The following is a 23,711-nucleotide window of genomic DNA, read 5'->3' on the forward strand; positions in this document are numbered from 1 at the left end:
AGGAATGGTTCCTCACTGTGCTTTGTAAAATGAGAGAATAACATCAATGCCAATGCTCTGGAAAGGGAGCAAGGAAATCTAACAAGTCAAACTGCAAAGGAGAATTTGCTAGGATGACTAGCAAACAGAAGTTTACCCAAATGGCATATTGTTCATCTTTAGAATCTACCTCCTCCCCCAATACACACTCATTTCATATTACCATTCATTGTGTAGAAGTACCTCTAGTAGAGCCCCGATACTATCTAGCTAGGTGTGACTGAATGAGCTGCTGGGCTTCTGACTTCACGGACACTTTTTAGAGCCTCACACTGAAACTGAATGTCTTTATGGAACATTTTCAGTACAGCATTTTGTGTGGCAAATAGAAGAGAATGGGAGAAAGGACACCTCTCAAAGGGTTTAATACGTCCATTAGCTGCATCGTTTTAGTAAACCAAATAAATAAAGCAAAGCAAATAACAATATTTGAACTTAAGTTAAATAATCTTGTACGAAAAAATAGTCTTTATATCTTTTTTTAAATTCTTTTTGCCTCCTTTATACTGGCATAGAGGTAAAAGAAAATCACTGAAACTTAAATGTAAAAGAACTCTTTACAATTAAATCCAACAATTGTATACATTTATCTTACTTCAACATCAAAAATCACTATTATGAAAACAGATCAATTAGATAACAAAAGAGCCAAAAAAATTTTAAAAAAACATTTCATAAAAATATATCCAAGTATGAAAAGTGTTGCTCCTCTGGTGTCTTCACATCCTTCTCTTCTGTGTACTTATGTACAGCACTGAAAAGAAAAAGAAAAAAAATGCTCTTAAATATAATAGTGGCAAGTTCTAAAAGCAAACATTTGGACCTGAAAACTTTGTAAATTTAAAAGGAATTTTCATACCACATGATCAATGCTACATACTTTAAGACCAGCTTTATAAATCTAGACCTAAGTTTGATGTCTTATAGAATTATTATTCTAGCTTAACTATTTATCTGATTGACTCTGTAAATTATGACCAGGAGGATAAAATATATGTGAAAGTCCCTAGAATCTAAGAATGCTTTACAACTTTAAGTATAATAATTATGCTCTTAGAAAATTTAGTCCATAAATTTACCAGCTAGATTTCACATCAAAAATTAAATAATAAAATTCGCATCAATCTCCCCATTATAAATTTTAAATTGCTGTTTACCTTTTTAATTGTGACAGGATACGTAAGAGCTGAGAATATATTTTGTCTTTTTTATTTTATTTTATTTTATTTTATTAATTAACAGAAAAAAGAAAAAAAAGAAATTAACCCAACATTTAGAAATCATACCATTCTACATATGCAATCAGTAATTCTTAACATCATCACATAGATGCATGATCATCGTTTCTTAGTACATTTGCATCGGTTTAGAAGAACTAGCAACACAACAGAAAAAGATATAGAATGTTAATATAGAGAAAAAAATAAAAGTAATAATAATAGTAAAAACAAAAAAACAAACAAAAAACAACCAGACAAAAACAAACAAAAAACAAAACAACAACAACAAAAAAAACCTATAGCTCAGATGCAGCTTCATTCAGTGTTTTAACATGATTACTTTACAATTAGGTATTATGGTGTTGTCCATTTTAGAGTTTTTGTATCTAGTCCTGCTGCACAGTCTGTATCCCTTCAGCTCCAATTACCCATTATCTTACCCTGTTTCTAACTTCTGCTGGACTCTGTTACCAATGACATATTTCAAGTTTATTCTCGAATGTCGGTTCACATCAGTGGGACCATACAGTATTTGTCTTTTAGTTTTTGGCTAGACTCACCCAGCATAATGTTCTCTAGGTCCATCCATGTTATTACATGCTTCATAAGTTTATCCTGTCTTAAAGCTGCATAATGTTCCATCGTATGTATATACCACAGTCTGTTTAGCCACTCATCTGTTGATGGACATTTTGGCTGTTTCCATCTCTTTGCAATTGTAAATAACGCTGCTATAAACATTGGTGTGCAAATGTCCGTTTGTGTCTTTGCCCTTAAGTCCTTTGAGTAGATTCCCAGCAATGGTATTGCTGGGTCGTATGGCAATTCTATATTCAGCTTTTTGAGGAACCGCCAAACTGCCTTCCACAGTGGTTGCACCTTTTGACATTCCCACCAACAGTGGATAAGTGTGCCTCTTTCTCCGCATCCTCTCCAGCACTTGTCATTTTCTGTTTTGTTGATAATGGCCATTCTGGTGGGTGTGAGATGATATCTCATTGTGGTTTTGATTTGCATTTCTCTAATGGCCAGGGACATTGAGCATCTCTTCATGTGCCTTTTGGCCATTTGTATTTCCTCTTCTGAGAGGTGTCTGTTCAAGTCTTTTTCCCAATTTGTAATTGGGTTGGCTGTCTTTTTGTTGTTGAGTTGAACAATCTCTTTATAAATTCTGGATACTAGACCTTTATCTGATATGTCATTTCCAAATATTGTCTCCCATTGTGTAGGCTGTCTTTCTACTTTCTTGATGAAGTTCTTTGATGCACAAAAGTGTTTAATTTTGAGGAGCTCCCATTTATTTATTTCCTTCTTCAGTGTTCTTGCTTTAGGTTTAAGGTCCATAAAACTGCCTCCAATTGTAAGTTTCATAAGATATCTCCCTACATTTTCCTCTAACTGTTTTATGGTCTTAGACCTAATGTTTAGATCTTTAATCCATTTTGAGTTAACTTTTGTATAGGGTGTGAGAGATGGGTCCTCTTTCATTCTTTTGCATATGGATATCCAGTTCTCTAGGCACCATTTATTGAAGAGACTGTTCTGTCTCAGGTGAGTTGGCTTGACTGCCTTATCAAAGATCAAATGTCCATAGATGAGAGGGTCTATATCTGAGCACTCTATTTGATTCCATTGGTCGATATATCTGTCTTTGTGCCAATACCATGCTGTTTTGACCACTGTGGCTTCATAATATGCCTTAAAGTCAGGCAGTGCGAGACCTCCGGCTTCGTTTTTTTTCCTCAAGATGTTTTTAGCAATTCGGGGCAACCTGCCCTTCCAGATAAATTTGCTTATTGGTTTTTCTATTTCTGAAAAATAGGTTGTTGGGATTTTGATTGGTATTGCACTGAATCTGTCAATCAATTTAGGTAGGATTGACATCTTAACTATATTTAGTCTTCCAATCCATGAACACGGTATGCCCTTCTTCCATCTATTTAGGTCTTCTGTGATTTCTTTTAACAGTTTTTTGTAGTTTTCTTTATATAGGTTTTTTGTCTCTTTAGTTAAATTTATTCCTAGGTATTTTATTCTTTTAGTTGCAATTGTAAATGGGATTCGTTTCTTGATTTCCCCCTCAGTTTCTTCATTACTAGTGTATAGAAATGCTACAGATTTTTGAATGTTGATCTTGTAACCTGCTACTTTGCTGTACTCATTTATCAGCTCTAGTAGTTTTGCTGTGGATTTTTCTGGGTTTTTGACATATAGTATCATATCGTTTGCAAACAGTGATAGTTTTACTTCTTCCTTTCCAATTTTGATGCCTTGTATTTCTTTTTCTTGTCTAATTGCTCTGGCTAGAACCTCCAACACAATGTTGAATAATAGTGGTGATAGTGGACATCCTTGTCTTGTTCCTGATCTTAGGGGGAAAGTTTTCAATTTTTCCCCATTGAGGATGATATTAGCTGTGGGTTTTTCATATATTCCCTCTATCATTTTAAGGAAGTTCCCTTGTATTCCTATCTTTTGAAGTGTTTTCAACAGGAAAGGATGTTGAATCTTATCAAATGCCTTCTCTGCATCAATTGAGATGATCATGTGATTTTTCTGCTTTGATTTGTTGATATGGTGTATTGTCTTTTTTTTTAAAGATACAAAATCTTTAATGAGTTCCTTGTTGGGGTCTGTCAGGGATTGAATCATGTCCCCTACAAAAGTCATGTTCAAACCTTAATCGGTGCTCCTATGGGTGTGAATCCATTTGTAAATAGTACCTTTTGAAGATGTTATTATTAGTTAAGGTGTGGCCAAATTAGATCAGGTTGGGTCTTAATTCGTACGACTGGAGGTCTTATAAAAGAGGAAATTACGATGCAGTCAGAGGAAAACACAGGAAGGAGACAGAGAGGAGAGGGAGAATGTGCCATGTGAGAGAGGGCTGTCATCACCAGAATGCAACCAACACCAAAAGAAACCATGGCCTTTCTAACATCCTCATTTGGATTTTAGCCTTCAAAACCACGACACAATAAATGCTGCCGTTGAAGCCAACCCATTATGTGGTAGTTTCCATAGCAGCTCTGGCAGACTAAGACAGGGTCTCAATCTAAGGTGCTATCCAAAGTCTTGGTTAGTTGGTCTTCTCATGACCACCAAACTGAACTCTTTAAGATATGGGTAAATAAGAATAAAATTGATGACTGGGTCACCCTGGTCAAGCTTCTACCCTTGGGCCCCCATGCTTACTCATATTCTGACAGCTTTGTTGATAGTCAACATCAAGAGATGTCTTGGTCAAAGAACATAGCACAGATTAATCAAGTCAGGATCCTTTTCAAGACCCAAGGAAAGCATTTACATATGTTAATTTGGGAGTCTAGTAATAACTGCCACAGATTGCAACATGGAAGGTTATATAAAAGGAAGCATCAGAATAGCAGTAAAAACACCACTGGAAATAAGGGCAAGTCTTAGATGTAGCATGCAAGGGAGAGGATCTACCCTATTACCACTCACAGAACTTACAGATGACTGTTGCCATCACCTATACTGAGATGGAACAAGATCATGACATTTCTTAATAAACAGAGGAAGTCAAATAAGAACAATATAAAAGATGAGACAAGAAATTCTATTCATTGAAAGGACTAAAAAGAAAGCAAAAGACATATATAAAGATATGCTCTGAAGAACTATGATGCCACAAAACTGGGATTAGAATACCTTTTACACAAGTCAAGAGGTTTAGAACAGAGCAAAAAGGTCCAACCATTATGGGATACAGGAAGTGAAGAAGTCATCCAGATACATCAATAAAAAATCCAAACTCAAGAGTCCTAGGGGTCCATTTCAGGAGCCCCCAAAAAGTGGGCATGGGATAAGTCAAAGGACAATTCCCATCACTGTGTACCCTCCAATTAAAATATGACTTTATTGATAATTTGTGTTTTTAAAAAAAAATGGCACTTTAAAATAACCATAAATATCATAACAATAAATTAGTTAGAGAAAAGGCTGAATAACTTTAAAACTTGTATTTTCTGTACTGCCATTTTTGCCAAACTAAAAGGTACAAAGATTCACAAAAAAGGATCTGAATGCTTAATAGAAAAAGCACAATTAGGACAAGTTAACTACCAAATTATGCAAATTAAAGATAGTGGGTAACAGTTTGCATTCTTACAGCTCAAACTCCCAGTTTGTGAGAGGAAGGAATATGTATCGGGGGAATAAAACAAATTGTATTTAAGGGAAGGGAGTTTCGGAGCAATATACCAATGCCCCTCAATTTCTCAACAGTAAAGAGAAGGAATAAGAGAGTTTCCTGTTTCAAAAATTCCATGAAACATCTAAGAAAGGACCATCACACCGAAGAGCTGAAATATAGGCATTTCAAAAAAGACATATCAAAACTAAAACTGAACTTTCAAATTATTTAGAAAACCCTCCAATGATTTTGATTATAATTTAAAAGGCTTATTTTGGATGTTGTACAACTATAAAGGAAATTACCATTGTTTCCTCGGATAAACGCATCTCCATACTTATTCTTCAGTTGTCCATTTACATATTCTTCCGTCTGCTCCAGGGCTATATTCATGTAGCCATCCAGGCAAGCCAGGACCCCTGGAGAAAGATTTCATCAAAAAGAAGATACAGAAAGCCAGTAAGAGTTGAAAATTATAGGGTGTACCTTAGAGCTGACAATTTCTTTATTCATTAGCTCTTATGTGCTTAATATAAAAATTCACACTGTAAATGAAACTCAATAGACTGAAGCACAAAAAAATGTCTTTACTCTATGCCTATCTGAATGAAGGCTGAGAAGTATATGACATGAAAGCAGTCATGCATCTACCACCAAGGAAAACAATAAAATGCCACTTCCCCTATGGTATATATGATAACAGCAAATTTAAAGCCTTCACAAAAGTAACACAGTAAGACTATTCTAATAAAAATACAGTTCTTTGAAAGCTAAAAACAGGGGTGGGTAATAAGCAGGAACAAATGACCATTATCCAAGACTCCTCCATTCTAATGGCATTTTTAAATTTTAGCTTCTAAATGAAATATGGATCTAGCAGATTTATTTCATTCTTTCACAACATCTACTACAGCAGATGAATGTACTCCAAGGTTAAGAGGAAGTCTCCACAATCTGCTAAAATAATAGAAGAGGAGACAGCAGGTGCTCCTGAAAGAACATCTCAAAGCTGTGACTCACACTGAAGAGCAGCTTGAGAACACAGGGCAACATATTGCATTATAACACATCCCATTCTGTTTTGTTACATTTATAATACTCTCAAATCAAAACTAATATAGAAAATTGGCTAAAAACATTCTTGGGAGCATTCAAGGATTCAAGTGAATATTTTAAACTGTGGTTAAGATGGTATAAATTTTGCAAAATTTTGACCTGCTGATTTTTTTCCAAAAGATGAAATCTATAAGCCTCTTTGAGTCTCTAATTTAAGGTGGTATTCTCTAGAAAAAATTTAGGTAAAATAAATACCACAGATTCAAATGAAACTACTGACTTGGTTAGTCAAACTGAATCTGTGGTATTTGTTTCACCTAAATTTTTTCATTGACATGCGCCTCATTCCACGCCTCTGCCCCCTTAACCTCAAAACAAAAAAGTGTCTCGAAAATTGTGTGTGTGTGAATGTGTGTGATGAGAACACAAGACATTAACAGAATTCTGCTAGAAGCTGTAAACTTTCAAAGAATCAGGATTGTGAAGAATTAATAATTATTTCCTGTCAAAAGAAGGCTTAAATATAACTTTACAGTTTGTTTACTGCTGAACTATTTTACTGCTAAACAATAATCATAAATGAGTAAGGAACTTCTGAGACATGATACGCAGATATGCAAATCTGTTCAAAAATTAATCAAAAGGATTTCAAAGTTAAATGTTCACCTTCTAATCAAAATATCTAGTCTCACAGGAAAGGTTTAAGAAAAAAAAAATAGACTGCTGTGGTAGTTAGAATGGTAGTTCCCTTCCTTATCCAAGGGAGAAACAATCATAAATAACATAAAACAAGTTTTTTTCAAACTCAAGAGAAGCAGCTAAAGACAGCTGTTTGATTTTTTTTTATTTAGCCATAAAATAAGAACATTCTTTATAGTAATGTTAACAGTACAAACTATTTTACTCTAATAGTATAGAAACCATAAAAAACCAATTCATAAAAGAAGAAAAATTATGATTACTCAGAAATCCAGTCCTGGGAATTTATTCTGAAGAGATACTTGGACAAATTCTCAAGATATATGTCAAAGGATCACAGTTGTTTATAATAGCAAAATATGAATAGCCTCTTAAATGTTCATTAATAAGACATAGATAAAAAATAAACAAAAACAAAAGTATGCTACACACAATGGACTCCTACACAGCCATTAAAAAACTCTGTATTATCAAAGAACTAAATGTATTTAGTGTAAAATAATTAATAATAATAATAAAATAGGCTACAAAACAGCATGTACAGCATGGTCCCGTTTATGTAGAAGTCTCATCTCTATCTATATACATTGAAGTTTGAATTCTTATGGCTGATTATTTCTGGATGGTAGAATTTAGAAAGACTTTGCTTTCTTCTACATAGTTTTCTCCATTTTATGCTTTGAAATCTTTGAAAAAAGAAAAGCACATATTAGCTTTATAAATAGAAAAATTTTCTCTAAAAAATATAGAGAAAAAAAGTTGAGGCTGGTCTTCAAGAAGGTAGATTCTAAGAAGATACTGAACATAATGTCTGAACATTAGCTAATTGTCAAATATACACGAATCCCTGGAAGACTGTTACCTCCTCTGGACTCATCAAAAGTTCACAGGTGAGAAGCAATATAGAGAAACTTTATACTATCCAATATTCAGTATAAATCCCTTAGTTCCACTATGAAAATCAAATTAATCTGAAAGTGTTATTAATGTCAAAAAACTAAAGCAGTACATAAACAGCATATGGTTTCTTAACAAGGTTTTTCAGTCAAGCTTGAGTTTGAGTTCAGCTCCTCCCTTATCAGGTGGAGATAATACAACAGGGACCTCATAGGAGATAAAGTAAAAATGTATGCAAAGTGATTAACCCCCACACTCTGGGCACGCAGTAGGCTCTCAACAGAAGTATGCATGTGCAGAAGGGGGAAAACAGCTCCAGATATTAGTATGATTATTAATTACTCAGAAAAGGTCCTTGCTAATGAGTTAATTATCTATATCTGGGGATTATTCCAGGTAATTTAACATATCTTAACTTTGGAAGGTTAGGAATTCAGTAAATTAAAAAAACAGAATGTCAAACCATTCCTCACACACAGTTAATTTCAGAAGTGTCTTAGCCTCTTAAAAAGAGCATTCTCTATCTTTGTATACCCTATCATGTTATATGAGTAGGAAGCGTCTAAACAGTTGCTTGCCAAACTTGAATATTTCTAGAAAACAAATGCTGATGTGCCAAGTTGTTCTTCAGTATCCAGTAACTTATTGCCTGAGTTGACAGGGCATCCCTGGTTATTAGCAAGGAATTTAAGCACACATGATTTCAAAGCAGAGACCTGAGTCACACAAGCCATACTGGAAGTCAGAAGTGTATACTCTGTTATCAAAGCTGTCTTTCTAAAAGAACCATCTCAGAGCTAGGAAAAGAAGTAGGAACAAAAGCCGTGAGGTTAATAAAAATCAATGTGATGTCACATTTATTTAGTTAGTTAGTTACAACAGTGAGGATGAAGCATGAAAATATTACCTCGATAATCCACTCCAGAATTTAATTTTACCACGACTGGCCGTCCTATAATTTGCTTTAAGAAGTCGCTGGGGGTTTGCTTCCTCAGACTCATTTTAACAGTCCTGATCAGAAATATGAAAAGGAACAAAAAAGGTAAAAGCAAAAGTTAGTTACTCAATGAAAGAAAGAAAACCTTGAACCTATTAACATATTTATAGGACATCAAGTATCAAAAGTCTGTGTATGAAGACTCAGTATTATTACTCCACCACCACTACCACAACATGACAGCTAATACTTCTTTAGCACTTACTATGAGTCAGGTATTAGACTATATGTTTCACATGTATTATCTCATTCAGTCCCCACAACAAGCCCATGTCATAGCCCTATTACAGAAGATGCTTAGCACAGTCACCATCCCTATGTCTACAGAGCCCCTGTTCTAAACCTCTTCTCAGTACTCCCCACAAGCAGTCAGTATACTCATCACAACCACCGCCACCTCCACCAACCAGTGAATACAAACCATTGAAGTTAATCCTTATAACAACTTCGGGAAGGTTTTATTATCCCCATTGTGTTAATGAAAACAATGGCACAGAAAGATTAAAGGACTTGCCCCAAAATGTGATGGAACCAACATTCAAGCTAAAATCAGCACTATTTCAAAGTCCATGCTATACAGGGCAGACTTTTTGACATTATGCTACGAACAACTGAGCCCTAAACAGTATCTCTGAAATAATAAAAATACTTGAGAGCCAACATTCAAGAGTTAACTACAATGGCAGCACTTTTCTAAGCACTTTACATGTTCTAAGCACATACATCTCCCTGACCTACAAGATAGGTACTGTTTCTATCCTGATTTCACAGATGAGGAAATAGACATAGAAAGGAAAACACCTTGTCCCAGGTCACACAGGCATTAAGTGGTTGGCCAGCCCATGCTCTCAACTACGTCCTTCTATAGCCTCCTGAAAATTATTATTAATGTAGCCAAAGATTTTGATTTATCCTATTATAACTATAGCAGATATATGTTCTACATAATAAAAGCAAAACCAGTCCTAAAATTAAAATATAATGGGTATCTGCAATAGAGAAATAGATAGTATTACACACCAAATTAATCACAACAGACATACAAAGTTGCCATGACTCTTTTCAAAAGTCATCTTGTTACAGAACAGCACCTCTTCAAAATATTTTGGTGAACAAATGCAACAAAACTGTAGTTAATTAAGCAAAAACTGAGAGTAAAAACACTCTGGAGGTTAATCTTTCTGTTTCAGCAAAATTCAGCATCACTATTATTTAGAAGCCACACAGCAAAGAGAATTAAAAACTAATATATCTGTGGCAGAATTCTCACCTGCCATGCCAGAGACCTGGGTTCAATTCCGGGAGCCTGCCCGTGCAAAACAACAACAAAAACTAATAAGGATACAATATTTTAAGGACTCTTCAAGAAATCAAGTTTTTTAAAATTTGCTTTCAAAGTTTTATTATACATTCTTCCATAAATAGATCTGCTATTTCACCCCAAGTCCATCCACTCAATGATCTGAATTTGGGTTTAGGGTTGTTGTTTAGAGATTTTCTCAAAGTAAATCAATGCAGGCTCAGCAGTTTGGGTAAACTAAAGTACTAGGTTTTTCATCAGTTCAACAAATATGTGTAAGACATGCTGTGCAAGAAAATTAAAAACTATGTTACCTAGAGTCTTCCTTAAAGAACTTAGAATCTATCAGAATTTAAACTCTTGCTAAATAGAAGGAAATACAAATTTAAAAATCTATTCTTGAATTTAAGCTATGTCACTTGGATATTTCCCTTCCAAGGCTTGAAAGATTATTTCAAAATGTGATCAACTGATTGTCTGCTCAGCAGTTTAACTTTTCCACTGAGTGGCTAGCTTATTTTTATACCTACACAGTCTCAAACAATACCTAAAAATTGCAACTTCTACTTCTTCAAGACTCACACCACACAACTATTTCATTCACCTGCAAAGAGAAAAATTACAAAGTAAATACTGTAACAGATTCAGTACTGTGCTGGTTTGAAACTTTTATGTACCCTAGAAAAGCTATGTTCTTTTAATCATGATCCAATATTGCAGGGTGTGGCCTTTTGATTAAATTGTTTACATGGAGATGTGACACACCCCGTTCTGGGAGTGACCTTTTGATTAGATGGAGATGTAACTCCACCATTCAAGATGGATCTTTAATTAGTTTACTGGAGTCCTTTAAAAGGGGAAATATTTTGGAGAAAGCAGATAAAGACACTGGGGATGCTGAGGAAAATGCCAGAAGGTCCCATAGGAGCTGCAAGAGTCGTGTGAAATCAGAAGCTGGGATAGGAGTCTAGCAGCACTGCCATGTGCCTTCCCCCGACATGCCAAGCGAGCCAGATGCCAAGCAAGCCAGAATCTGGAAAAAACCGAATCAGAGAAGCTAAGTGAGGGACCACAGATGATCGGAGACTAGAATCAGAAGCACAGAGAAACGAACTGGGAGCTAGGACCTCAGACGCCAGCCATGTGCCTTCCCAGCTGACAGAGAAATCCCAGATGCCATTTGGCCTTTCCTCAGAGTCAAGGTATCTTTATCTGGATGCCTTAGTTCAGTCATTTTTAAAGCCCTACAACCATAAACTTGTAACTCAATAAAGTCCCTTTATAAAAGCTATTCCATTTCTGGTATATTGCATTCTAGCAGCGTTAGCAAACTAAAACAACTACCTTTAATGACTGGCAAAAACAAACAAATCTTCCCAATCATCTACTAATTGTTTATTTATGTTTTGAACACATGCTGTTTTGTAGATGAACAGCTCTAGAGAGACTAGTAACTCTGCAGGTCTAATAAAGAAACTCAACTCTTGAGTATCAGGTTCATTTTCCCCACTAGGTCACACTTTCTTCATGTAAAAAGACTGAGGTAAAATAGCTGTTTATTTTGTGTTCCCTAAAAAAAAAAAACAACAATAAAATGCATTAAGATGTATCACCTAGTTAACAGGCATAATATTAAATACCATGTCCAAAGTAACAAGGGAATGACAGTCAATAAAGAAGACTACAAATCTTGACTATCAATTGATTAAGAGAAAGATATTATCTATATTATTTTCCACTACCTTTTTTAAAAGCACATATACTACCTGTTCTAAGCTCACCAATGATCACGTCTTTCACTAAATGTCCAGATTTACTCTAATTAACATCAATCTCTTCTAGAAGGTGCTCAATGCTTCAAATTTACATGGAGTACCTAACGTGCTGAGGAGATAACACAAAAAGCATATGGCTTTGGGCCCTCAGAGTCCCTCCAGAGAGGAGCCAAAAAAAACGTAAATGGAGAATTTTATAAAAGTGATATGTACCTGGACAGAATTATGTACACAGTGTTTTGAGAGCACAGGGAAGATTCACTTAGCCTAGTGCTGGCAGATCATGGAAAGATTCCTGAACTGAGTTTGAAAGACATGGAGGAGCCTACCAGCGGAATGCAGAGAAGTCTTAGCCAAGGCACTGGACAGTGCACTTGGATTTGAGGGTAAAATGCTACATAGGCAAGGAGGAGACTCAGCCACAGAGGGATCTGGGCCACACTGAAAGGGAACACCATAAGCCGGGCTAAAGAGCCTGGGCTTGAGCATCTAGGTCCCTTTCCCAAATTTGCAATCATTTGGGCACTTGAAGATTCTTATTCAGTAGTTCTGGGGCAGGACCCAGGAATCTGTTTGCACAAACCTATAAGGGTCTTGTGAACTGGCACATTTGGAAATACTGTTGTTAATGACAGGGAACATGAGAGGGTTTCAAACAGAAACTTGTTTGGGTTATTTTATGGATGAGATTGTAGAGTGGAGACAGGCCATCTCAGTTCTGGCACTGAAGAGCTTAGCATTTTTTTTGGTATTTGATATATATGTTATTACTCTCTCTCTTTTTTCTTTTTGTATGCTATATGGCGGGGTAACTTTCATTCTTTTTCCATGTGAGTATCTCATTATTGCAGCACCATTTGTTAAATTTTGTTTGTTTGTTTTTGTTGGCTTGTTTGTTTTGGGGAAGTGCATAGGTTGGGAATCAAACCTGGATCTCCCACATGGCAGGTGAGAATTCTACCACTGAACTACCCTCGTACCCCCTTTTCTTATATTCTCTTTTTGCATATGTCTTTTCTTGCTCAAAAGACTGTATGTCACCTGAGAGGGACCAATACCAATTTTCTCACATCTTCTCCAGAAACCTACATTCTGCTAAATCTCTTGAAAAAAATATTTTTAAAGTTATTTGGAAAGAATACGGTTGCCTCAAACACATTTTATCCCTCACTGGAGAGCCATATATTTTATATTACTCTTGATTAGGCTTCCTTGGTACTCCTTGTTACTTAATGACTTGCCCATAAATCCATTTTGTATGAGTAAACTGGTTCTGACACCACAATTTTTCCCACTACTTGGTTCAAGTAATTTTAAGTTTTCATCTTTTAAACTGAATAAGGGAGAAGGAACAGTTCTGACCATTTCTGAAACAAGAGATAATATTCTTTAACCATAAACACATAAAAGGAAAAACAGCCCCTTTCTCCAGGGTCACCTTGGTAAAACTCCCTTCAAAATTGAAGTTATAATCAATCTCTATGCTTCCTCTCCTTCCCGACTCCTACTCAGGTTTGTTTTAAACTACCTATTTTTATAAATACTTATTAAGTCAAAGACAGTATACTTTCTGTCAGAAGCTACTGACAGGTCTAGTACTAGACAATCTGCAAACTGCTCTACAGAGACTTTTTAAGTAAAAGAATGGGGGAGGAAGGCAAATTTTATTCATCCAACTGTGCCAGGCAATGTTAGATGCATGAGCAATTCACATAGTAACACTATGAGGTGGTAAGCAGAACTAAGGCTGGACGCCCTCCCACCATAGCCTATGCCCCTTCAAAGGTACAACTGCTGTTTTAAGTATGTCAAGACTCCACTGACCAGGGATGGCCACTGAGACAGAGATAAAACTAGGTAGAGTATAGAAGCAATGGGGGCCGGGAAGGTAGATGCCAAAAGTGACAAAGTACTGTAAATAAGCCTGTGAAGAAATATAATAGTCAAACAGAAAGAAATATAACTAATGTGGTTTTGAGCTATGACACTGAGCAAAAGACATGAAAACCCTTGCTTCCTGGCAATGTCTCCTTATAAACTTTAACCTAATTCTATAACATTTACAGCTTAGAGTAAAAAAAAAAAAATTGGAAGGAAAAATGATATTGCAATGCAAATAAATGTGATGTTGGACTAATCTTTCAGCATCTGAGAAGACCATCAGACAATGAGAAAAAGAGTTCTCTAAATAACTTCTGAAACAGCGGAGGACCTAAGCTTATAGGAAGGCTCAACACTAATTCACTCCTCTGTCCAAGGTAACCAGCAACTTCCTTTCCTTCTCTCCAAAAACACAAGTGAGTCAGTGCACTTCTTTCTTACCTGTGATCACACCAGCAGATTTTGTAATTGTTTTCATTGCTGACCAGCAGGTTCTAAGCTTCTTGGGGGCCAGGAAAATACCTTACCCATTCTATATCCTTGGGACACTTCCCAAATTTGTGGAAAAGACACTCAAGGCCAATGCCAGGCAAAACCCCTGTCTCTTCTTCCCTCACACTTTGGGCAAAGTGGGTAGTACAGTATCATCTACACATTTCAAAAGCTATTAACGTGGTAATATCTCTACTACTGACCACCAAATAAGAGAAAAGATAGTGGAGAGAAAATAGAAATGTTTCTGTGTTGGTCAAAAACTAGCTGCATCAGAATCAACAGAAATGCTTGTTAAAATGCAGAGTCCTGGGGCCTACTCCTATCCAGGTGCTTTAGGCAAGGGGTACTGTAATTTTCATTTCCTAAATCTCCCCGAAATAATTCCTATACACAAGCAGCTCTCAATGAGAAGGCAATTCTGCACCTCCCACTCTCACCCAGGGAAATCTGGAAAAGTCTAGAGGCATTTTTTATTGTAATGACTAGGGAGGGTGGTCCTACTGGTTTCGAGTGGCTGAGTGGGTAGGGGCCAGGGATGTTGCTACACATTCTACAATATACATGACAGCCTCCACAACAAAGAATTAAACAGCCCAAAATGTCAACTGAGGTTGAGAAACCCTGCTATAAGCCTAAAAATGATAATAATCATGATGCCAACACTGTTCCTGGTCTTAAAGCAACAAGGAGTTCTTTTTAATTCTTCAGGTTATAACTAATAAAAACCAATAAGTTCTAACCAAATGATGGGGTATAAATTATAACTTATTAGGGACATTTTATTCCAAAACACAGAGAATTTGAAAACAATTGTCAAAATCTTCAAGGGGTTGCCATTTGTTATCATGGATTTTAGTCCCGGCCATGAAAAAGGTCACTTCCCAATTTTTCAGTGTTACAGGTCCCTCTGATGGTTATCTTTGTTGTACAATTCTAAACTGATAAAATAACCCAGGTGACATAATGTCTTTTTAAATTCTAATACCTATTATGCCACAGTGAGAGAAGCCTGATGCAGCAAAAAGAGTACTCACTTGGGAGGCAGGAAACCTGAGTTCTAATTCCATCTCTGCTACTTAATTAGCTGTGTGAATTGGATAACTCATCCTTTCACCTCTCATGGCCCCAGGTTCCTCACCTGGAAAATAAGGGAGTTATGCTAGATGGTCACTTAAGTCTCTTCCTGCTCTAACATTTGGTTAGCTTATGCCATAACGCCAATAGTACACACACACATATGCAAGCTTCTGTATGATTCTTGCACAAAATTCAAATAAGCAGAATTACCAGACACCACCATGAAAAAAATCATTCAAAAGAGAGGCTCAACTTTCCTGGTTGATGTGTTAGAAATGTTTCAAGCGACCATACTTTTGGTGAAGCGGGAACATTCACGCATGGATGATGTAAACTACTCAAACTTTTTTTGAAAACAATTTGGCAATCTATATGAAGACTCTTTAAAATGTCCACATCATCTGATCTAGTAACTCTACTCCTGAGAATCTAGTCCGAGGGAATAATCAGATACACAGTTAAAAAGAGAGGCTCACCAAAGTATAATCTGGGACGTTAAAATAAGGCAAAAACTCAGAAACGACCTAAATGCCCCACAGTAAGAAAATGGATGAATAATTTATGAGACCTACACAATGATGGAATAAGCAATCAGAAGAAAATACAGAATTAAGACAATTATTTAGTAAGAATTTACAAATATAAATAGAAAACTGTATATACTGTTAAGTACGGAAAAAATAGGTATAGTCTTAACTCAAGTAGAAACAAATCCATAAATAAAATACATACATGGACTGTGGGTGGAAGAACTCAGTGAATATTATTTTCTTCACTGAAGTCCTCTGCATTTTCCGTTTTTCTACAATAGTCATGTATTATTATGGGGAGGAGGAGGCACACTAAATCACTATCAACATTATCTGCATCACTCTAATCCTGGATACCCCGAAGTAAAACACTTGCTATGCACGCGTGCACGCACCCGTACACACAGAAAGTCTCCGGTAATAGAACTCGACTCCATACGATTAGGGATATCCCCCATCCGACAACTCGGGAAGGTGGGCTGGAGCGGGGAGGTCCACTCCTTAATTCCTGGGAGTCAGGAGCAGCTAGTCCGATTTGAGCAGCTAGTCCGATTTCAGTGGAGTACCCGTGATTCCCTGCTGCCCTGGGAACCAGGCAAAGCCTGGGCCTGTGTTCAGGATCCGTTTTCCCGCCGAATCCCCGGGGAGCGTCCCGGGATCCGGTGAGACTTCGACAACCGGGAGAGGTCTCACAAGCAAAGTCAAGGCAGCCAGGAAAGTGCCCTTCCTCACCACGCCTCCCGGTTCCAGGCAGCTCTGGGGAAAGGGTTCCAGGGAGCTCAGGAACCTCAACGCCGACAACCAGACATCTCCCGGCCATTCCAGGCGCCGAAGAGAGCCAAGGGGCGCGGCGTCCCGCAGGGACCGACCCCCCGGCAGTGTCCGGGGCCCGCTGTCCCTCTCCGGGTCCCTAATCCCGCTACCGCCAGGCCCTTCCCGGGCCTAGCTGGGGAGAGAGAACCCTGGCCCTCGAACCCGGGACTACGCGCGGCCTCGCCTTCAGACCGCGCGACCGCACACCCGCGCGGCCACCCCGCTCACCTCGCGGCCGGGATCTAGCACCTTACTCCTGGCGGCGCGCACGCCCGGCCTCCGCCGACAACCGCCGCGAAAGCTGAAACCGCCGAAGCAGCGGCACTTTCCGCCCCAGCCAATCAGTGCTTCCTCCAGCTACGGCAGCCCGTGAGGACCGAAAAGGCCGGTCCTGGCCCGCGCGCGCAAATTATAGAACCTCGGTTTGCCGAGATCTTGCCGCCGGGTTCAAGTCGGAGGCGGTGGTGATCTTTCTTTTAACGGAAAGCCTAAAACAGTATTAACAACCAAACTAAAAAACCCAAGCAAATAAAGAACTGGAAGTGACAGGATTTCTTTGCAGAAATATAAGAAATAGCGTGAAGTCAGGAAACTGGAATTTACTGCTAAGGTATGTCGGGGCATACCCAGAAATGTCGCTGAATAATCTCATGAAAATAAACAAATGAAAAGGAGCCTCAAATCTTTAAATCCATCTTTGGATTTTGATTTAAATGTGTGAAAACAAACTCATTATTAGCAATTCCATAGCAATGTTAATTGAAACTAAAATAATTCGTTAGTAAGTAACTATATTGTAATGGCATAAATTGTGTTACATTACAAACAGTAATTCTAATTGGAAATGCTGTGCGGACATTATTTAAGTGCTGCTATGGGAACCTGGTTTGGAATTTTGCATGAATTCTCGGTATTCTTGCTATTAGTGAAACAGCAGAGGAAAAGGGAGACAGCTGTTACACCAACATTGAATTCCTTTTTTCCTTACACACATACCCTCATCAAGATAGACTTTAATCTTCCTTATGAGTTGTAACACTATAAACAAAGTGCTACCTTTAAACAACAGATCTTAAATCTGTTAAATGTTATAGGATATAATATGCAGATTTTTTTAAAGACAAAAGTGAGTATCCCCCCTTACACACACATACACTCCTTGTAAGCCTCTCTTAGCTGAAAGGTGAAGAAGTGAGCAGTTGACTGATCTTGTGAACAGAGAACAACTGGGGGTGATTTAGCAAAGAGCAGACTTCCTTAAACCCTTCTCTAAAAGAGTGGTTTGGGTCAAGACCAAGCAATTACAGATTAATTGAGAGAGCTCTATTTGAAGTTCTTGCAATATAAAATATAATGTAAATTTAAATTTTTTTTAAAGAAAAGTACTATTAAAATCAAGTAATTAGCTGCAAAGAACAAACATAATAGAATATAAAGCTCTGTCCCTAAAATCCTTCTTTGCAAAAGACATCAGATTGTCCCACATTCCTCACTGATTGTTTTCTTAAATTTTGATTCATAGATTTTTCCCTCGGTTTCCACAGAGCCCTGGTGGAAGCAGTAGATTGATGTGGAGGACTGGGGGTGGTGAGGAATTTTTAGAGCATAGTTCATCTACAGGGCAGCGGCAACCTTTTTCAAGGGGCACTAACATGAATTACTTCATGTACCACCAAAGCTTATCAAAAATATGATTGTCCTCAGAATCCCCTCACCAGCTTAAAATTGGTTTTTACTAACTCACGAGGCAACTTTCAGTATTTCACTATTTTTTCCTTCAACATCATATATTTTACAAAGAGAATATATGTGGGATTTTTCTGGTTTACTACCAAGAACTGGTCTTTGAAACCTGAACATAAATACTAACTTATTAAGAAGCCCTAAAGTCATAAAAACAGTGTGGCACAGCTTAGTTTGGCTAAGTTTATCATTGCCTCTATATAAGTTTCTATCCAATGAACTAAAAATCGTTAAGATCATGACATCAGAAATCGTAATATATGAATTCTGCCTCCTCCACTTCTAATTGTAAAAATCTTTCTTGGTCCAGTAATTAAACTTATCTAAGGCTTTTTTTAAAATCTTAAAACGGAGGAAATAAAAGTTAATTTTTTTACCCTAGAATAATGAAATGATTGAATGAGAAAGAAAACATATACAAAAATGCTTTGTAACGAGAACAGCATTTCAAACATAATCTGTTATTCTTAAAACAGGCAAATACTAGTATAAAAATACTAAAATGAACTCAGCCATTTCATTATTTATTGCACATTTCTACAAGTTTTCATACCTTTGCCTTCAAGTAACTATCTCCATTTATGTTTCAGATTCAGAAACAGAAACAGAAAGTATCATTTTTAGCTTGTCTTATAAAACACCCAACAGCCCGGAGAACGTGTGGGTGATTGTACTATGATGCTGATGTGGGTAAAGATAATAAACACAAACATGGAATTGGATTGGTCACATTCCCAAAGCAGGTTTTAAAATGTTGCATCAGTGTTAGGCATTCGATGAACACTAGTTGCTCTTGCCTGAGCAGTGCATTAACTGTTCTGAAGAGCTGACAGGGGTAGAGCCTCCCTTCCTTGACCTTTCAACACTGGACATAAAAACATGAAAGCTATGACATCCTGGTTTTGGGTATTTTAGGCCACTCTTACCTACCTTTCATCATGGGATGTGAAAATAATTTGTTAAAGGAAATGAGAAGAAAGACATTCTATAACTGCAGAATATCTTCTGAGAAGTGATCTAAACTTGTTGACTGGTGGACAAATTTCTCAGAAAAAGCAATAAGCCTTTTATTTTTACCAAAAGAAGGAATATGTCATAGTTTGCCAAACTGCTGTGACAAATACCACACAAAAGTTTGGCTTAAATGAACAGAATTTATTGTCTTGCAGTTTTGGAGGCTAGAAGACTTGCTTCCTCCCACTTTGGTACGATTTTTATGCTGGCTTGCCTGCACCTGGGGGTTCCTTGGTTTACATCTCTGCCTCCTGTCACATGGCAATGTCCTTCTTTATCTTCTGGGTTCCTGCAAATTTCCTGCTTTGGGCTCCTTACTGTGGTTCTCTCTTTATAAAGCCTCCATGAATCCAGATTTAAGACCCACCCTCATTCGACTGGGCTACACCTTAACTAAAAATAGTATCTTCAAGGGGTCCTGCTTACATGCGTTCACACTCACATGCATGCAGATTAAGATTAAGAACATATGTTCGTTGGGGAACATAATTCAGTCTACCACAGATTTATTCGATAGCATAGGCAATTATTTTAAGCTAGAACATTTGAGATGTGTAAACACATGTTCGAATTTCATCAATCCATCCTTTTGGTCTGAGTTTAACTTCGAAGGCGATGGACTCTGGGTCTGAGCTCCTGGAAGGAAAGTCTGCCAAACGCTGAAATGCTTTACATTCTACTGTGAACTCTAGAAAACCTCTCTCAGCTGTATAATTTAACGAAATCTGTGTGAAGCTGCCCTTGTGTTTTCAACAAGATGAACTTGAAAGGTGAACATTATAAGTGGGAGAAATTATTTATAATTTGGTAATAAAAGTTTATATCTAACACTCCAAATTTCATACATCTGCCGTGTGCCGGCACTGAGATATAAAACAATTGAAGTTGCCTTTACATTTGCCCTATATGAAAGGTCATAAATTAGAATGATAGCGTTCATCTTCTTTCCTAGCTCACAAAATTTCCATATTAACATCTTCACCTCAAACATAAATGGTTACCCGCTACAAAGAAAAGACTTGGATTGGCCTTTATGAATTATAGTTTATGTGGAAATCTGTAGTATGTAAGCTTGCTGTTCAGCTCTCAGTGAAGTGCATTTATTTCAGTAATGCTAATTCTACCACAGTGAAACTCATTGGAACTGTGTGGCCAATGTATATAAAGCACAGTATGTAAAAATTTAGGAATATTTCAGATGTCAGCAACTTATTTCCAAGGTATGGGAGTCTTTAACTTTTAAAAATGCATTTCTATGTCTTTAAGAGATTTCTGTGGCTAACATACCTGCTACCAAGTTTATTTAAAATACGGCTTTCAATTTTCAAAATATTTTAATGTTTCTTCCAATGAAATAAGATAATATATAGCTTTTAATTTTTTTCAACTACACAAAGGCTGGTAACCACAACTAATTTAATCAGAGCATATTATAACTAAATTCGTTGTGGAATATTAATGAATTGGACCAGTGCTTTATGTTTAGGCATTCAAAAAAATGTTTATAGCAAAAAACAAAAAACAACCAAACAGATGTCCTTGATTTTCCAGGGTGATATCAAATCCATATGCTTTTTTGGTCTAAAGATTTCTTTTACCAGCCCAGTGGTGTAGTTAAAATGCAGCGTATTATAAACCGGCAGGCTCAAGCTCAAGAACAGTTTTAGAGATTCATCCAGGCAGAATGCAAAATTTCCAGACCACATGCTAGTTCTTAGTAACTTTCAGCATTGGAAATCAGTTTTCGTAATTCTGGATTAGTGAACATCACGTAGCTGAAAATTACCAATATGTTAGCACATGCTCTTTCATCTCAATTATTTTCTTAAGTAATTGGCTTTTCTCTCTAATGTCAGAATAAATGGATGTTTCTTCAGTCACTGAAGCTCCTGCACTAAGAAGCACATCTGTTGTCTCCAAAAACTCTCAGGAGCAAAGAATATAGCTGGTTCTGTTGTGCCAAAACCTGCAGCAATATCTGGACACGTTTCTAGACGGTCACGCACACCCAAAAATACAACACTGTTCTCATTTCACACGTCTCCCCAAAAGAATTTGGGGAACTGACAGATCACTTTATAAGTTGCAACAAGAGAAAAGAATAATACTCTCTTCTCTTGAAGGTCTTCCTATACAAATACAATCAAGATGAATCCTGACTGCCTTTTATGAGAAGGAGAAACAAAGACTTCTAAATGATTTATGCTGAAGAATTGAAACAAACAGATTGCAGAGTACACAGAACATGGGGAGGACAAACATTATTTCCAATTTCACCAGGGGCCGGGAAAGGATACTGGTATTGTTAGTATTCCTTTATTCATACTGAGTGGGTGAGATCATGAATAATCTGTGTAGACATTTGCTAGATTAGTATCTATCCTAACATTCTGTCCAAATAGCAACTTGCTCCGTTTTTAAGTGTTGTAAATTTGCTTAGTGCTTGGCAAAAAGGTGCTCCTAACTATAAATGGATAAATAAATGACTAAATGAATGAATAAATGACTCCACAGGTGGTCCCAGAATAAGACCCTCTGAGTGCCACAGAATGAACATATATTAACTAAAATAAGAGAAAATGAAGTCCTTGATGTGGACTTTAGAGAATTCAGAATCTCAACAGTTCTTGAACCTTATCCCCACCAATCTCAATCACAGAATTAATTAATAAACATTTATCACTAATCAGGTGTCCCAAACTGATTTAGAGCCCAAATTTTACTTTTTGAATCCATTCCTATTCGGGAACAGCAAAGATCTCAGAACCCTCACTGAAATTTAACTTTCCATTTCTTAACTAGACAAAAGACTTCTTGGTTCCACCTGCAGCATATAAATTACTCCCTAATTACATATTAGGGAATATTAGAGTCTTATGGATTCTACCACTCACTCCGTCCCCCTTCCCCTACCCTGTGCTGGTTTGAAAGTATTATGTACCCCAGAAAATCCATATTTCAATCCTAATCCAATGTTATGGAAGCAACTGTTTCTTTGGATCCTCATTCAACACTGTAGGTTGGAAACTTTCTATTAGATTATCTCCATGGAGATGTGGCACACGCAATTGTGGGTGTGATCTTTTCATTAGATGGAGAGGTGACTACACCCACTCCAGGTGGGTCTTGATTAGTTTACTGGAATCCTTTAAAAGAGGAAAAACATTTTGGAGAGAATCAGAAATGACAGAGCCAACAGAAACTTTGGAGCAGAGCTGGCACAGATGCTAACACTTGGAGAACAGAGACAGGGATGTTTGGAGCACAGCAGATGTTGCCATGAGATGTTAAGCAAGCCAGAACCTGGGGAGATCCAAGGGAAGCCAAGAGATGAAAGCCAGCCCTGGAAAAGCAAATTTTGGAACCCCCACAGGAACAGAGGCTGAAAGCAACAGAGCCTAGGAGCAAGGGACCAGTGTGACTTCCCAGCTGAGAGAGAAAGCCCAAACATCATTGGCCCTTTCTTTGGCGTTAATGTAGCCTCTTATTGGTGCCTTAATTTGGACATTTCTATGGCCTTAGAACTATAAACTTGTAACTTATTAAATTGCCTTTAGAAAAAGCCATTCCTTTTCTGCTATATCACATTCCCTCAGCTTGCCAACTGAAACAGATTTTGGTACTGGAGAAGTGGGGTGCTGCTTCCATTTGCAAATACCAACCATGTTGGGATAGTTTTTTAAATGGATAAGGAGAAGATTTTGGAAGAACAGTGAGGAGCTTAATAAAGAAGTGCTTTAAAGATACTGCTAGAAATGTGGGCTCTAAAGATACCTCTGATGATGCTTTAGACAGAATTAAGGAATGTGCAATTGCAAACTGGAAAAAAGGTGGCCCTTATTTTAAAGTGGCACAGAATCTTGCAGAATTGTGTACTGCTGTTGGATGGAAGTTAGAATTAAAAGGTGACAACCTAGGATACTTAGCTGAGGAGATTTCCAAATTAAATGTGGAAAGTACGGCCTGGTTTCTCTTTGCAGCTTGTAGTGAAATGCGACAGGAAAGAGATAAGCTGAGAA

The 23,711-nt window shown here is 37.2% G+C and overlaps 1 protein-coding gene and 1 long non-coding RNA gene across 9 annotated transcripts in view; one reads left to right on the top strand and one right to left on the bottom strand.

Moving 5' to 3' along the window:
* Positions 1 to 487: 487 nt before the first annotated feature.
* On the bottom strand, positions 488 to 17,291 carry LSM6 (LSM6 homolog, U6 small nuclear RNA and mRNA degradation associated). 5 transcript variants are annotated; one of them, XM_077139890.1, is made up of 6 exons: positions 17,164 to 17,283; positions 15,550 to 15,653; positions 10,335 to 10,370; positions 8,975 to 9,078; positions 5,721 to 5,834; positions 488 to 793 (listed from the first exon to the last, which is right to left on the bottom strand). In XM_077139890.1, exons 4-6 carry the CDS (start codon positions 9,066 to 9,068, stop codon positions 759 to 761), a joined length of 243 nt encoding a protein of 80 aa, XP_076996005.1. In that variant the 5' UTR covers positions 9,069 to 9,078; positions 10,335 to 10,370; positions 15,550 to 15,653; positions 17,164 to 17,283; the 3' UTR covers positions 488 to 758. The 5 variants fall into 5 exon arrangements, with proteins under 5 accessions (XP_076996005.1, XP_076996004.1, XP_076996002.1 ...); XM_077139889.1 differs by lacking the exon at positions 10,335 to 10,370; XM_077139887.1 differs by lacking the exons at positions 10,335 to 10,370; positions 15,550 to 15,653 and having other exon boundaries at positions 17,164 to 17,291.
* The window catches only part of LOC143666261 (uncharacterized), a 164,057-nt gene continuing 157,618 nt past the window's right edge, over positions 17,273 to 23,711 (top strand). For 2 of the 4 annotated variants that reach the window (XR_013167474.1, XR_013167473.1), the window contains exon 1: positions 17,282 to 17,545. This is a non-coding gene — a long non-coding RNA (uncharacterized LOC143666261). Of the gene's footprint in view, positions 17,546 to 23,711 lie in introns of all 4 variants that reach the window. The other 2 variants (XR_013167472.1, XR_013167471.1) reach the window with 2 other exon arrangements.

This window comes from Tamandua tetradactyla, chromosome 22, assembly GCF_023851605.1.
Source record: "Tamandua tetradactyla isolate mTamTet1 chromosome 22, mTamTet1.pri, whole genome shotgun sequence".
Lineage (NCBI taxonomy): Eukaryota > Metazoa > Chordata > Mammalia > Pilosa > Myrmecophagidae > Tamandua > Tamandua tetradactyla.